This window comes from Pristiophorus japonicus, chromosome 8 (assembly GCF_044704955.1).
Source record: "Pristiophorus japonicus isolate sPriJap1 chromosome 8, sPriJap1.hap1, whole genome shotgun sequence".
Taxonomy (NCBI): Eukaryota; Metazoa; Chordata; class Chondrichthyes; family Pristiophoridae; genus Pristiophorus; species Pristiophorus japonicus.
Window position 1 is genome coordinate 16731723 of NC_091984.1, and position 15686 is coordinate 16747408.

At 48.3% G+C, this 15686-nt stretch overlaps 1 protein-coding gene and 1 non-coding gene across 2 annotated transcripts in view; both read left to right on the forward strand.

Moving 5' to 3' along the window:
- The window catches only part of LOC139269106 (vitellogenin-like), a 114988-nt gene that overhangs the window by 85203 nt on the left and 14099 nt on the right, over positions 1-15686 (forward strand). The window contains exons 35-36 of the mRNA XM_070888211.1: positions 2419-2596; positions 2680-2774. Coding sequence (XP_070744312.1) covers positions 2419-2596; positions 2680-2774 — 273 coding nt within the window. The remainder of the gene's footprint in view (positions 1-2418; positions 2597-2679; positions 2775-15686) is intronic.
- Positions 2823-2896, forward strand: trnan-guu (transfer RNA asparagine (anticodon GUU)). The gene has a single exon. It is a non-coding gene; the product is annotated as a tRNA-Asn (tRNA).

Sequence of the window (15686 nt, forward strand, 5' to 3'; positions counted from 1 at the left end):
GAAAAGGAAACATTTGCAGGGATATGGGGAAAGAACGGGAGGTTGGAATTAATTGGATAATTCTTTCAAAGAGCAGGCACAGGCACGATGGGCAGAATGGCTTCCTTCTGAGCTGTATGATTGAATGATTCATGAATCTATCTCATATTTCATGCACCATCTCACATTTTAAGCTAACTGTATCTGTTATAGGAGCTGCTGTTACATGTTTGTTTGTTCTGCGGTATTGCCGTGTTGCCACAATCTAGTTTGGGGTTTGATGCCTTGGGGCTGAATTCCCTCGGAGTGGTTAGGCTGAGATCGTGCCCTCTGGCGCTGACCCCACCGGAGTTTACTGGGGTACAACTGCCACCCCTTTGGTGCCCGGCTGCCCCATGGGACCAGAAACTTCAATGTCCACTCGTCACTGGGGGGGAGGAATGCCCACACCTTCCCTCAACACTAGCCATGTTCCCTTCGCCCCTTGCGTAAGGGAGGGGAATCTGTAAAAATGTTAAAACAAATATAGCTACTTTCCTAGCCCAGGGCACTTCCAGCCAGTGGGGCCCACATTCAAAGGCCAAAGTGTCACATCTCGCTGGGTCGACCGGCCTCCACTGATGTGCCAGGCCACAACCGATTCACTGAAGCATGAATTCGGGTATAGAGAGTCCCCGCTCCTTGATTCTGTCGCCCCACCCAGCGATATTCGCTTTGTAAATGGTTCATGGAGTGACCACCCTCTTACAAGGCAAAGCGGAAAGTCCTATAAATGGTAACGGCATGGCACAACTGGGGCTCCACCATTTTCTGGGGTGGTTCTGCCAATCACCTGGCTGAATTGCAGCAGGAGGCCACAAGAACTCCTTGCGATCCCCCCCGTTCCCCGAATAATACTCAGTAATAAGATGGTCCCACCGATCTGTCTGTGGAATATATTATTAACATCAGTCTGATTCAGCGATAATTGATTTGAACTTCGGAGCTTGAACTTCAGACACATCGAAATCCAGCTTCCCCGATGGCTCCTTTGTTAAACGCAGTGCATCGCTGATTCAGACAGACCAGGCTCCCCCATTCTGCACTGAGTTAGCTGATCCCAGCTGCAGTGGTAACTGGGGTGATTACAATTGGCCTTGGGACCCCTCAGGGCCAGGGTTCCTGCTCCTGATTGCTCTCCCTTGCCCCCTGCTGGACAGCATGTGTGTATGTGTGTTTGAGGGTAGCAAGTGGGAACAAATTTGGGTTCAGCTGTCACCTGCCCCCACAACTAAATGCCCAGACAACACACGCTGACAAAGGCTCACTCGAGAACAGCCACTTGGGTGAGGTACCAGAAGTTTCCAGGAGGAGGGGGAAATGGGCAAAAAAATTCTTTGACATCCCATGATTTTTTGTTGCTCTCAGGACGTGGATGACAGTAGAAAGGCCACTAGTAGCTGCCCTTAGAAGCTGATGGTGGGCTTTCCCCTTGAACTGCTGGAGTCCTAGTGCTGAAGATGTTCCCATAGGTGATATTAGGGAGGGACATTCAGTATATTGACCCAGAGACGATGGAGAAACAGTGATATATGTCCAAGTCAAGATGGTATGTGACTCGAAGGGGAAATTATCAGTGATGGTGTTCCCACAACATTGCTGCTCTGACCCTTCTTAGAATCATAGAATCATAGAACGTTTACAGCACAGAAGAAGGCCATTTGGCCTGTCGAGCCCATTTCAGCTCTCTGCAAGAGTATTTCAGCTAGTCCCACTCCCCCACCCTTTTCCCGTAGCCCCGCAAATATTTTTACTTCAGGAACTTACCAATTCCCTTTTTACAGCCACGATTGAATCTGCCTCCATCAATCTTTCAGGCAGTGCATTCCAGATCCTAACCACTCGCTGCGTAAAAACATTTTTCCTCATGTCGCCTTTGGTTCTTTTGCCAATCACTTTAAATCTGTGTCCTCTGGTTCTCAACCCTTCCACCAATTGGAACAGTTTCTCTCTATCTCGTCTGTTGAGACCTCTCATGATTTTGAATACCTCTATTAAATCTCGTCTCAACCTTCTCTGCTCAAAGGAGAACAATCCCAGCTTCTCCAGTCTATCCACGTAACTGAAGTCCCTCATCCCTGGAATAACTCTCATAAATCTATTCTGCACCCTTTCTAAGGCCTTCACATCCTCTTGGTGGCAGAGGTCACAGGGGAGGGAGGTGCTGGCAGAGTAAGCTTCATGAGGTGGTGTAGGGCATCCTGCAGATGGTACACACTGCAGCCACAGTGTAGAGGGGATAGATATCGGGTCCAGTGGCAACAATGAATTATGTTTGTTTTCTGAAATGATTAGCCGAGCAATCGTTTTGGTCGCACCATCACACCAGGTCATTAATGAATCGGTAATTAGTTATGGAGATTTTCCACGTGCTAACTATTATGAAATATTTTTTCACAGCTGAGTGCACAGTTGTGCAAAACAAATTCACCCAATTTAGCGAGAACAGTTTTGAGTACCAAATGCCTGAAGGCTGTGCTCACGTACTGGTCCAAGACTGTACAGCTGAACTGAAGTTCATAGTACTGATAAGACACAGTGCAGAATCGCTGCTTGTACAGCTGATCTTGCCTTTCAGGTAAGGAACTCTTGTTTGGCACATGAGAATCATTTGACAGGGTTTCACTTTTTGTAACGTGTGCTGTCTTTTTTTTGGAAAAGTTATATCGAAATGGAATCTACAACTGGAGGAACCCTCCAATTGTCCATCGATGGAGAAGAGAAGTCAATTGCAAGCCTTCCATTTACAAGTTCAAGTACGTAACTGCACTTTTTCAATATAAAGAATGTATGTAATTGTGTCAGTCTCTGTGGCGCAATGTGTTAGCGTGTTCGGCTGTTTATCGAAAGGTTGGTGGTTCGAGCCCACCCAGGGACGAAGCATTTATATATTCAAAAAGGAGTTAGATGAGGTCCTTACTGCTAGGGGGATCAAGGGGTATGGCGAGAAAGCAGGAATGGGGTACTGAAGTTGAATGTTCAGCCATGAACTCATTGAATGGCGGTGCAGGCTAGAAGGGCCGAATGGCCTACTCCTGCACCTATTTTCTATGTTTCTATATATATATATTTTTTAATTCATTCATGAGCTGTGCACGTCGCTATCAAAGCTAGCATTTATTGCCCATCCCTAATTGCCCTTCAGAAGGTGGTGGTGAGCCGCCTTCTTGAACCGCTGAAATCTGTGTGATGAAAGTTCTCCCACAGTACTGTTAGGAAGGGAGTTCCAGGACTTTGACCCAGCGACGATGAAGGAACGGCGATATACTTCCAAGTCGGGATGGTGTGCGACCTACAGGGGTACTTGGAGGTAATGTTGTTCCCATGCGCCTGCTGCCCTTGTCCTTCTAGGTGGTAGAGGTCGCGGGTTTGGTTCTGTGAAGAAGGCTTAGCGAGTTTCTGCAGTGCATCTTGTAGATAGTACACACTGCAGTCACAGTGTGCCGGTGGTGGAGGGAGTGAATGTTGAAGGTGGTGGATGGGGTGCCAATCAAGCAGGTTGCTTTGTCCTGGATGGTGTCGAACATCTTGAGTGTTGTTGGAGCTGCACTCATCCAGGCAAGTGGAGAGTATTCCATCACTCTCCTGACCTGTGCATTGTAGACGTTGGAAATATATTGGGAATCTTGCTCTCCTACAAGCTCTGGGTGTGGTGCAGAGAAGGGACATGATGTCCCGAATGTCGAAGGATTGAATTATGAGGAAAGTTTAGAAAGATATTGGGCCCAAGTTTCCACATGATTTGCGCCTGATTTTTAGGAGCAACTGGTGGAGAACGGACTATCTTAGAAATCGCAATTCTCCACATTTTTTTTTCTGCAGTTCTAGTCAGGCAGAACAGTTCTACTTTGGAACAGAATTTTTTCTTCAAAAGGGGGCGTGTCCGGCCACTGACGCCTGATTTCAAAGTGTCCACAGTGAAAACGTACTCCAAACTAACTTAGAATGGAGCAAGTGAAGATTTTTGTAGAACTGAAAAAACCTGTTCTACACATTAAAAAATCAGGCGCAGGTTACAAATTAGGCGTCCAGAACGAGGTGGGGGGGGGGGGGGAAGGGAAGTCATTAAATTCTACAATAAATCCTTATTTATACTTCTACAAATATTATACAAATAAATCCAACCTGAATAAACATTTATAAGCAAAGAAAAGATTAAATAAACCATCTTCCTACCTGTGTGAAAGTGCTTCAGTCAGCTCAGCGATGTGGCGTCGTTCCCGCAAGCGGGAGGGAGGGAGGGAGGGGCAGTAAGCAGGAAGCCTCAGTGCTGATGTGCTGATGTGCTGATGGCAATGTGCTTTTATTAAAAAATGTTAAAAAATTAAACAGCTACAAAGAACTACAAAAATGGCCGAGTGCCAATGTTTCCTTCACACTGCGCATACACGAACACTCCAACGCGCACGCGCAGCGTTGCCGGCAGGAAAAAAACTAATTTAAATAGTACCCGCCCCCTCCTACTTACAAAATCGGCGCGAGTGTAGGCTCTGCCCCCCTGGGCGCCGCGCCAAACAGACAAGTAGCTGCAGGGCGCTCCAGAATCGCGCGTTTTTTTCCCGGCGCCGTTTTAGGCACGAAAAACGGCCGTCCAGCTCGGAGGGGCGCCCATTTTTTATCGTGTCGAAACTTGGGCCCATTAAGTGGAGTAGAAAAGATCAATACTGAGCACAATTTCAATGGCAGATGACTGCAGGACAAGAGGAGGTAGGTCTAAACTGCTGAAGATAAAGTTCAAAGAGATCCTCAACTAAAGGTCAATGGGGCAGATTCCCCTCAGACCTGTTGGAGAGCCAAATCGGAGAGGGAGAAATGAGCACTGTGCAAGGGAGGATGCTCGATTCTCAATCCATTTAAATGAATGGGTGGAAATCAAGGTGGGAAGCTTCCTATGGCCTTACACTTCACCCAATCAGATCCTCCTCCATCATCTGTGCCCAGGCAATCCAATGTACCCTAAGGCAATCACAGGAAAATCTGCCTCAATCATCATCATCATAGGCAGTCCCTCGGAATCGAGGAAGACTTGCTTCCACTCTTAAAATGAGTCCTTCGGTAGCTGAACAGTCCAATACGAGAGCCACAGTCCCTGTCACATGTGGGACAGATAGTCGTTGAGGGTAAGGGAGGGTGGGACAGATTTGCCACATGCTCTTTCCGCTGCCTGCGCTTGATTTCTGCATGCTCTCGGCGATGAGACTCGAGGTGCTCAGCGCCCTCTCGGATGCACTTCCTCCACTTAGGGCGGTCTTTGGCTAGGGACTCCCAGGTGTCGGTGAGGATGTTGCACTTTATCAGGGAGGCTTTGAGAGTATCCTTGTAATGTTTCCTCTGCCCACCTTTGGCTCGTTTGCCATGAAGGAGTTCCGAGTAGAGCGCTTGCTTTGGGAGTCTCGTGTCTGGCATGCGGACAATGTGGCCTGCCCAGCGGAGCTGATCAAGTGTGGTCAGTGCTTCAATGCTGGGGATGTTGGCCTGGTCAAGGACGCTAATGTTGGTGCGTCTGTCCTCCCAGGGGATTTGTAGGATCTTGCGGAGACATTGTTGGTAGTATTTCTCCAGCGACTTGAGGTGTCTACTGTACATGGTCCATGTCTCTGAGCCATACAGGAAGGCGGGTATCACTGCAGCCCTGTGGACCATGAGCTTGGTGGCAGATGTGAGGGCCTGGTCTTCGAACACTGTTTTCCTCAGGTGCCGAAGGCTGCATTGGCGCACTGGAGGTGGTGTTGAATCTCGTTATCAATGTCTGCTCTTGTTGATAATAGGCTCATGAGGTATGGGAAATGGTCCACGGTGTCCAGGGCCGCACCGTGGAAGTGGATGACTGGGGGGCAGTGCTATGCAGCAAGGACCTTTGTCTTATGGATGTTTAGCGTAAGGCCCATGCTTTCGTACGCCTCAGTAAATACATCGACTATGTCCTGGAGTTCAGCCTTGGTATGTGCGCAGACACAGGCGTCATCCGCGAACTGTAGCTCGACGACAGAGGTTAGGGTGGTCTTGGACCTGGCCTGGAGACAGCAAAGGTTGAACAGGTTCCCACTGGTTCTGTAGTTTAGCTCCACTCTAGCCTCAATAAGTCCCTGGCTGAAGAGTATGATGGTGACTAGAGTCACCTATAATAGCATTCCCCTCTACCCCAAAACAAGCAATTCTAACGATTATTGTTCATCTTTAAGAGCGATTTAGGTAAAACGTGTGGGTCTGGGCTCCTTTAATGGCTCAGTTGGTTAAGGCAGTGACTGCCTCATCCATGTAGATCAGGAGGGCCCCCATTCTGTGCTCCATGTGAAGAATGGCCACTTGGTCGAGATACTTCAGGGCACCTAGATTCCAAGGAGCCATTTCCTAGCTTTAGAAAGGGAGTGGGGAAGGGGCAGGTGGGTCAGACACAAACAAACCTGACCATTACAGCTACAAAGATAATAGTTGGGTGATGGGGGGCGGGGGCATGGAGTAAAGTTAGCTTCCCCAGGCAGGGCTTCATGCCGATGGAAAATTCAGTCACAGAGCTCAGTGTCTTGAATTCGCCAACTGTATTCCCATCATGCATTAGCTCTGCACTGGGAACGCTAACTGGTAGATTTTAGCTCAAGCTCCTTTTATAATAATCCACGGAGATATGATCCAAGATTTCAATAATTACATTTTTTTTTGAACAGCTTTGAAATCAGAATTGGCTTTGGGCCTTGGAATGTGCTTGTTGTGAGCTCCAGTAACCATACTCAGTGCCCACTCCGCACTGAAAAACTTATTTTGAATCAATCTCACTGTTATGTATTGATGCTTGGGGTCACTAGACACCAGGGGACGCCACTGTCGGAGGTCATCGGGCTGTATGCGCATGTGCACGGGCCCTAGTATATAAGTGTTGTGTATCTGTAAAGCATGCACTCCCATGTTCCGCCACCAGGGAGCGCATCCCCTGAAGTCCCAAGGGATCCCAGCATCCCTTGGGAGCACTGTGTATAAGCTGGCCCCTAAGGCCTCTTCCTCACTCTGGAGTGTCTTAATAAAGACTGAGGTCACTGTTCCTTTAACCTCCTTGTGTGCAGTCTCATCTGTGTTAGGAACACAAAAACTGACGACGAGTACACGAATCCAACGCAAAGATGCAGCAAACTGTGGGCATCCTGGAGAAGTTCTCGGAGGGTGAGGACTGGGAAGCCTATGTCAAACGGCTAGACCAGTACTTTGTAGCCAACGAGCTGGACGGAGAAGGAAGCGCTGCAAAAAGTAGAGCAGTCCTCCTCACGGTCTGCGGGGCACCGACCTCCAGCCTCATGAAGAATGTTCTGGCTCTGGTGAAACCCACAGATAAGTTGTATGAGGAGCTGTGTACACTGGTTTGGGAGCATCTTAACCTGAGGGAGAGCGTTCTGATGGCGAGGTATCGGTTCTATACGTACCAGCGATCTGAAGGTCAGGAAGTGACGAGCTACGTCACTGAACTAAGGCGACTTGCAGGACAATGTGAGTTTGATGGCTGCCTGGAGCAGATGCGCAGAGACTTTTTTGTACTGGGCATTGGCCATGAGACCATCCTACGAAAACTTTTGACTGCAGAGACACCAACACTCAGTAAGGCCATTGCGATAGCACAGGTGTTATGTCCACCAGTGATAACACCAAACAAATCTCTCAGCACACAAGTGCTAGCAATGTTCATAAATTAACTGGAACTGTGTTTGCGAGCTGAAATGTACAGGTCAGAAACCACGAGTCTGCAACTGCCAGCAGGCCTCAGGTGACCCAGATGACTCAGAGTCCACAACAAAGGATGAATGCAAGGCAATTCACACCTTGTTGGCGTTGTGGAGGCTTCCATTCAGCCTATTCATGCTGTTTCAAAGGGTATGTTTGTAAGAGCTGTGGAACAATGGGGCACCTCCAACGAGCTTGCAGACAAACTGCAAGCTCTGCAAAACCTGCTAACCACCACGTGGCAGAGGAAGATCGGTCCATGGTGGATCAAAGCAATTTCGAGCCTCAGAGAGAGGAGGCAGATGCTGAAGTACACGGGATGCACACATTTTCGATGAAATGTCCACCTATGATGCTAAATGTAAAATTGAATGGCTTACCCGTAGCCATGGAACTGGACATTAGTGCTAGCCAATCCATCATGAGTAAAAAGATGTTTGAGAGACTGTGGTGCAACAAGGCATTCAGACCAGCCCTGAGCCCCATCCACATGAAACTGAGAACACCAAAGAGCTCATCACTGTCCTGGGCAGTGCCATTGTCAAGGTCACCTACGAGGGCACGGTGCACGAACTGCCACTCTGGATTGTCCCGGGCGATGGCCCCACACTGCTTGGAAGGAGCTGGCTGGGCAAAATCCGCTGGAACTGGGATGACATCCGAGTGCTATCACATGTCAATGAGGCCTCATGTACCCAGGTTCTTAACAAATTTCCTTCCCTTTTTAAGCCAGGCATTGGAAACTTTTCCGGGACGAAGGTACAGATCCACTTGGTCCCAGAGGCACGACCCATTCACCACAAGATGCGAGCGGTACCTCACATGATGAGAGAGAGTGGAAATCGAGCTGGACAGGCTGCAACGCGAGAGCATCGTCTCCCCAGTGGAATTCAGCGAGTGGGCCAGGCCAATTGTTCCAGTACTCAAAAGTGATGGCACGGTCAGGATTTGCGCCAATTATAAAGTAACTATTAATCGTTTCTCGCTACAGGACCAATACCCACTACCTAAGGCAGACAACCAATTTGCGACGCTGGCAGGAGGCAAGAGGTTCACCAAGCTCGACCTGACTTCAGCCTACATGACGCAGGAGCTGGAAGAGTCTTCGAAGGGCCTCACCTGCATCAACACGCACAAGGGACTGTTCATCTACAACAGATGCCCATTTGGAATTCGGTCGGTTGCAGCGATCTTCCAGAGAAACATGGAGAACCTACTCAAGTCGGTACCACGCACGGTGGTTTTTCAAGACGACATATTGGTCACGGGTCGGGACACCGTCAAGCACCTACAAAACCTGGAGGAGGTCCTCTACCAACTGGATCGCGTAGGGCTGCGGCTGCGAAATGCGTCTTCATGGAGTTTTTGGGGAGAAAGATCACGACGGATGGCATTCGGCCCACAGTCGCCAAGATAGGCTATCAGGAACACGCTCAGGCCACAGAACATCACGGAGCTGCGGTCGTTCCTGGGACTCCGCAACTATTTTGGTAACTTCCTACCGGGGTTAAGCACCCTCTTAGAGCCCCTACATGTGTTATTGTGAAAAGGTGAGAACTGGGTATGGGGAAAAAAACAAGTAATTGCTTTTGAGAAAGCCAGAAACATTTTATGCTCTAACAAGCTGCTTGTATTGTATAACCCATGTAAAAGACTTGTGCTAGCATGTGATGCATCGTCGTACGGAGTCAGGTGTGTATTACAACAAGCTAACGTTGCGGGGAAGTTGCAACCTGTCGCCTATGCCTCCAGGAGCTTGTCTAAGGCCGAGAGGGCCTATAGCATGATTGAGAAAGTGGCATTAGCGTGTGTGTTCGGGGTAAAGAAAATGCATCAGTACCTGTTTGGCCTCAAATTTGAGCTGGAAACCGATCACAAGCCCCTCATATACCTGTTCGCTGAAAACAAGGGGATAAATACTAATGCCTCAGCCCGCATGCAAAGGTGGGCACTCGCGCTATCAGCGTATAACTATACCATCCGCCACAGGCCAGGCACCGAGAACTGTGCGGATGCTCTCAGTCGGCTACCATTGCCCACCACGTGGGTGGAAATGGTGCAGCCTGCAAACTTGTTGATGGTGGCGCAGCCCACAGACTTGTTGATGGTCATGGAAGCATTTGAAAATGATAAATCACCTGTCCCAGCCCGCCAGATTAGGACTTGGACCAGCCAAGGTCCTCTGTTGTCCCTAGTAAAAAACTGTGTACTGCATGGGAGCTGGGTCAGCATCCCCGTTGAAATGCAAGAGCTAATCAAGCCATTCCAGCGGCGAAAGGACGAGCTGTCCATTCAAGCAGACTGCTTATTGTGGGGTAACTGCGTAGTGCTACCAAAAAATGGCAGGGAGACGTTCATCTCGGATCTCCACAGCACACACCCGGGTATAGTAATGATGAAAGCGATAGCCAGATCCCACGTGTGGTGGCCCGGTATCAACTCTGACTTAGAGTCCTGTGTACAGCAATGCAGCGTATGTGCTCAGTTGAGCAATGCGCCTAGAGAGGTACCACTAAGTTTGTGGTCCTGGCCCTCCAGACCATGGTCGAGGATCCATGTCGACTATGCAGGCCTGTTTCTCGGTAAAATGTTCCTGGTGGTGGTGGATGCTTTTTCAAAATGGATTGAATGTGAAATAATGTCGGGAAGCACCGCCACCGCCACCATTGAAAGCCTGAGGGCCATGTTTGCCACCCACGGCCTGCCTGACATACTGGTCCGTGACAACGAGCCATGTTTCACCAGTGCCGAATTTAAAGAATTCAAGACCGCAATGGGATCAAACATGTCACCTCGGCCCCGTTTAAACCAGCCTACAATGGACAGGCAGAGCAGGCAGTACAAACCATCAAACAGAGCTTTAAACGAGTCACAGAAGGCTCACTCCAAACCCGAGTACTGCTCAGCTACTGCACGAGATCGCACTCGCTCACAGGGGTGTCCCCAGCTTATTAAAAGGACACTTAAAACCAGACTCTCGCTGGTTCACCCCAACCTGCATGATCAGGTAGAGAGCAGGCAGCAGCAACAAAATGTAAACAATGGTCGCTCCACTGTGTCACGGGAAATTGATCTGAATGACCTGTGTATTTGCTAAACTATGGACATGGTCCCAAGTCGATCGCGGGCACGGTGATAGCTAAAGAAGGGACTAGGGTGTTTGTAATCAAACTAGACAATGGACAAATTTGCAGAAAGCACCTGGACCAAACGAGGCTGCGGTTCACAGACTGCCCTCAACAACCCACAGCAGACACCACCTTTTTCGAGCCCACAACACACACCGAAAGGATCAACGCCACCACGCCAGACCAGGAAATTGAACCCATCACGCCCAACAGCCCAGCAAGGCCAGGCTCATCCAGCAGCACTGCAGGGCCAACACCATACCAGCCCAGCGAGGGTACAACCAACACACCAGATCAGACATTTGTACCGAGGCGATCCACCAGGGAAAGAAAGGCTCCTGACCGCCTCACCTTGTAAATAGTTTTCACTTTGACTTTGCGGGGATGTTGTGTCTCTGTAAAGCATGCACTCCCATGTTCCGCCACCAGGGAGCTCATCCCCTGAAGTCCCATGGGATCCCAGCATCCCTTGGGAGCACTGTAAATAAGCCGGCCCCTAAGGCCTGTTCCTCACTCTGGAGTGTCTTAATAAAGACTGAGGTCACTGTTCCTTTAACCTCCCTGTGTGCAGCCTCATCTGTGTTAGGAACACAATAATAAGAGCGAGTACCATACCATGTGTGCACTTTGGGCGTGAATAAAGTTGAACCAGGTTTGCACCTGAGTGAGCTTACAGTAACAAATCTTTCGAGTCATTATATACATTATATTTGGCGACGAGGTAACTTAAGAACCTTCACATGCACAATGGGCACCATTGGAATTCTGGAGAGATTCGTGGATAGTGAGGATTGGGTGGATTTTATCAACCGCCTGACTCAGTATTTCGTGGCCAACAAAATGGAGGAAGCTGGTGACGCAGTTAGGCGCAGGGCGGTTCTCCTCACCGTTTGTGGTCCAAAAATTTATGGCCTCAGAAATAATCTTCTCTCGCCTGCACGTCCAATGGACAAAGAGCATGGGGATTTTTGCGCTCTGGTGTGTGAACATCTCAAGCCAAAAGAGGGGATCATCATCTCATGCTATCGCGTCTACACACATGTTGGTGCTGAGGATCGGGATTCATCGCCGACCTAAGACGTCTGGCTGAGCCGTGTAAGTTCGGAAATGCATTGGAAGACATGCTGCGAGACTTCTTTGTGAAAGGCATCAACCATGATGTGATCCTTCGGAAATTATTGGCTGCAGAAACGCTGAATTTGAGCAAGGCCACCGCGACTGCCCAGGCATGCAGGGCGACTGATGATAATTTAAGGCAGATATCATCAGAGAGTCGGAGCTCCACAGCAAGTACTGTAAACAAGATTGTGACGTCATCTGGCAGAGCTGCTTATGGCAGGGCCTACTTGACTACTTATGTGAAACCTGTAGCTGCTCAAAGTCCGCCAACTGGTATGAATCTGATTTCAACCTGTTGGCGTTGTGGGGGCAATCATCGGCCTCATCAGTGTCAGTTTAAACAGTACATCAGTAAAGGCTGTTCGAGAGTGGGGCATCTTCAGCGAATGTGCCCACAACTGAACAAGCGTGCTGCTGCTCATCACGTTCAGTGCTGGCTTGGATATGCAATCCAAGATACCCGAGGAGGAAGTGTATGGCCTGTATTCGTTCTTGACAAAGAGCCAACCGGTAATGGTTAATGTGAAGCTGAATGTGTGCCTGTATCAATGGAGCAGTATATGGGTGCGAGTCAGCCAATAATGAGCCAAAGGACATTCGACAAGCTGTGGGACACTAAGGCTGTGAAGCCTAAGCTGAGTCCAGTCGATGCCAAGTTGCGTATTTACACTAAGGAACTCATACCGATGATTGGCAGTGCAGTAGTCAAGGTGTCGTATGATGGTGTGGTTCACGATTTACCATTATGGATCCTCCCAGGCAATGGTCCAACGCTGTTCAGCAGGAATTGGCTCGAGAAAATCAAGTGAAACTGAAATGATATCAAAGCATTGTCCTCGGTGGATGACACTTTGTGCGCTCAAATGCTGAAGAAGTTTCCTTCTTTGTTTGAACCGGGCATTGGCAATTTTACTGGAGCCAAGATGCAGATTCACCTGGATTCTGATGCAAGACCTGTCTATCATAAAGCTCGGCCTGTTCCGTACATGATGAGGTAGAAGGTCGAAATTCAGCTTGACAGATTCTAACGTGAAGGGGTCATATCACCGGTCGAATTTAACAAATGGGCCAGTCCTGTTGTTCCTGTGTTAAAGAGTGATGGCACTGTCAGGATCTGTGGAGACTACAAGGTTACGATTAACCGATTTTCAAAACAGGATCAGTATCCGCTACCGAAGACTGATGACCTGTTCGCCATGCTAGCTGGTGGAAAGTTGTTCACTAAACGGATCTGAGGTCAGCCTATATGACACAGGAGCTTGTCAATACTTCAAAGAAACACACCTGCATCAACACCCATTAAGGACTGTTTGTCTATAACAGGTGTCCTTTTGGAATCCGTTCAGCTGCAGCCATATTTCAGAGGAACATGTAGAGTCTGCTGAAGTCCGTTCCTAGAACTGTCATGTTTCAAGATGACATTCTGGTCACAGGTCGCGACACTGCTGAACATCTGAACAATCTTGAAGAAGTCCTATATCGTCTGGACAAAGTGGGACTCAGGCTGAAACTTTCGAAGTGTGTCTTCATGGCACCTGAAGTTGAATTCCTGGGGAGGAAGATTGCTGCTGATAGCATAAGGCCTACATCGAAAACCAAGGCCATCAAAAATGGACCCAGACCTTGGAATGTGACGGAGCTGCGTTCATTCCTTGGGCTACTCAACTACTTCGGTAATTTCTTACCCAGATTGAGCATTTTATTAGAGCCACTGTACATGCTGCTCAGAAAAGCCGACAACTGGGTCTGGGGTGTATCTCAAGATAGAGCTTTTGAGAAAGCCAAGAATATGCTCTGTTCGAACGAGCTGCTTGTTCACTATGATCTGTGTAAGCATCTTGGCCTGTGACGCTTCATCATATGGGGTTGGCTGTGTACTCCAACAAGCAAATGAGTCGGGTAAGCTACAACCTGTTGCGTATGCTTTGAAAAGTTTGTCAAAGGCGGAAAGAGCTTACAGCACGGTAGAAAAAGAAGCTTTGGCCTGTGTGTATGAGGTCAAAAAGATGCATCAGTACCTGTTTGGTCTTCGTTTTGAATTCAAAACAGATCACAAACCACTCATTTCATTGTTTTTGGAAACCAATGCATCGTCCCTTATCCAGAGGTGGGCTTTGACATTGTCTGCCTATAATTATGTTATTCGTCAAAGACCTGGCACTGAGAATTGTGCCAATGCACTGAGTCATCTGCCGTTGCCCACACCTGAAGTGGCGATGCCTCAACCTGCAGATCTACTGTTAGTAATGGATGCTTTTGAGAGTGAAGGAACTCCTGTCACTGCTCAACAAGTGAAGATCTGGATCAGCCATGACCCTATTTTATCGGTTGTGAAACATTGTGTCCTCAGTGGTGATTGGTCTGCAATACCTATGGAAATGTGTGATGAGACCAAATCTTACAACCGTCGCAAAGGTGAATTATCCATTCAGTCAGATTGTCTACTGTGGGGCAATCGTGTTGTTATGCCTAAGAAAGGCAGAGAAAAATTTGTACGTGAACTACACAGCACTCATCCTAGTATCATCATGATGAAAGCCATTGCCAGGGCTCATGTTTGGTGGCCTGGAATTGACTCTGATCTGGAATCATGTGTGCATCAGTGCAATACTTGCATGCAGCTAAGTCAAGTACCAGCGGAATCTCCGCTGAATCTTTGGTCGTGGCCATCTAAACCATGGTCGAGGATACACATCGATTTTGCGGGCCCTTTCCTGGGAAAGATATTTTTTGTTGTGGTGGATGCATATTCAAAGTGGATAGAGTGTATTATTATGTCATCCAGTATGTCCACAGCTTCTATTGAGAGCCTTCGTGTCATGTTTGCTACTCATGGTTTGCCTGACATTGTTGTGAGCAATAACGGATCTTGCTTCATAAGTCTTGAGTTTCAGGAGTTCAGGAAACTCAATGGTATCAGACATGTAAGGTCTGCTCCATTCAAATCTGCGTCTAATGGTCAAGCAGAGCGTGTGGTTCAAATGATCAAGCAAAGCGTGAAACGTGTGACTCAGGGTTCACTGCAGACTCGCTTGTCATGTACATTGCTTAGTTACAGGACAAGACCTCACACGCTTACCGGGGTCTCCCCTGCTGAATTACTGATGAAGAGATGTCTCAAGACCAAGCTTTCTCTTGTCCATCCTGATTTGAATGATCCTGTTGAAAACAGACATCAAAATCAGCAATGGTATCATGATCGTGCTGCTGTGTCACGTGACATCTCTGTCAACAATCCAGTTTATGTGCTGAATTATGGTCAAGGTCCAAAGTGGATCGCTGGTTCTGTTACGGCCAAGGAGGGGAACAGAGTGTTTATTGTCGTGCTCCAGAATGGGCAAACATGCAGGAAACTTGTTGATCAGATAATACTGTGGCACACGGATGAACCGAAACCGGTTGAGGAAAATGCAGTCAGTGACCAACCAACCAATGTTCATTCATCAGAAGACTCTGCTGTCATTACTGAATTTGGACTTTCAGTTTCTGATAGGGTCATTACCACTCCCATCAGATCGGTTACTCAGCCTCCAGTCATAACTGACTCAGAACGCTCGCCCAGAATTGGAGTTGAACTGAGACGATCAACTTGTGAGCCAAAAGCCCCAGACCGTCTTAATTTGTAAAGAGACTAATACTAAGATCTTGAAGGGGGATGTTTTTATGTATTGATGCTTGGGTCACTAGACACCAGGGGGCGCCACTGTCGGAGGT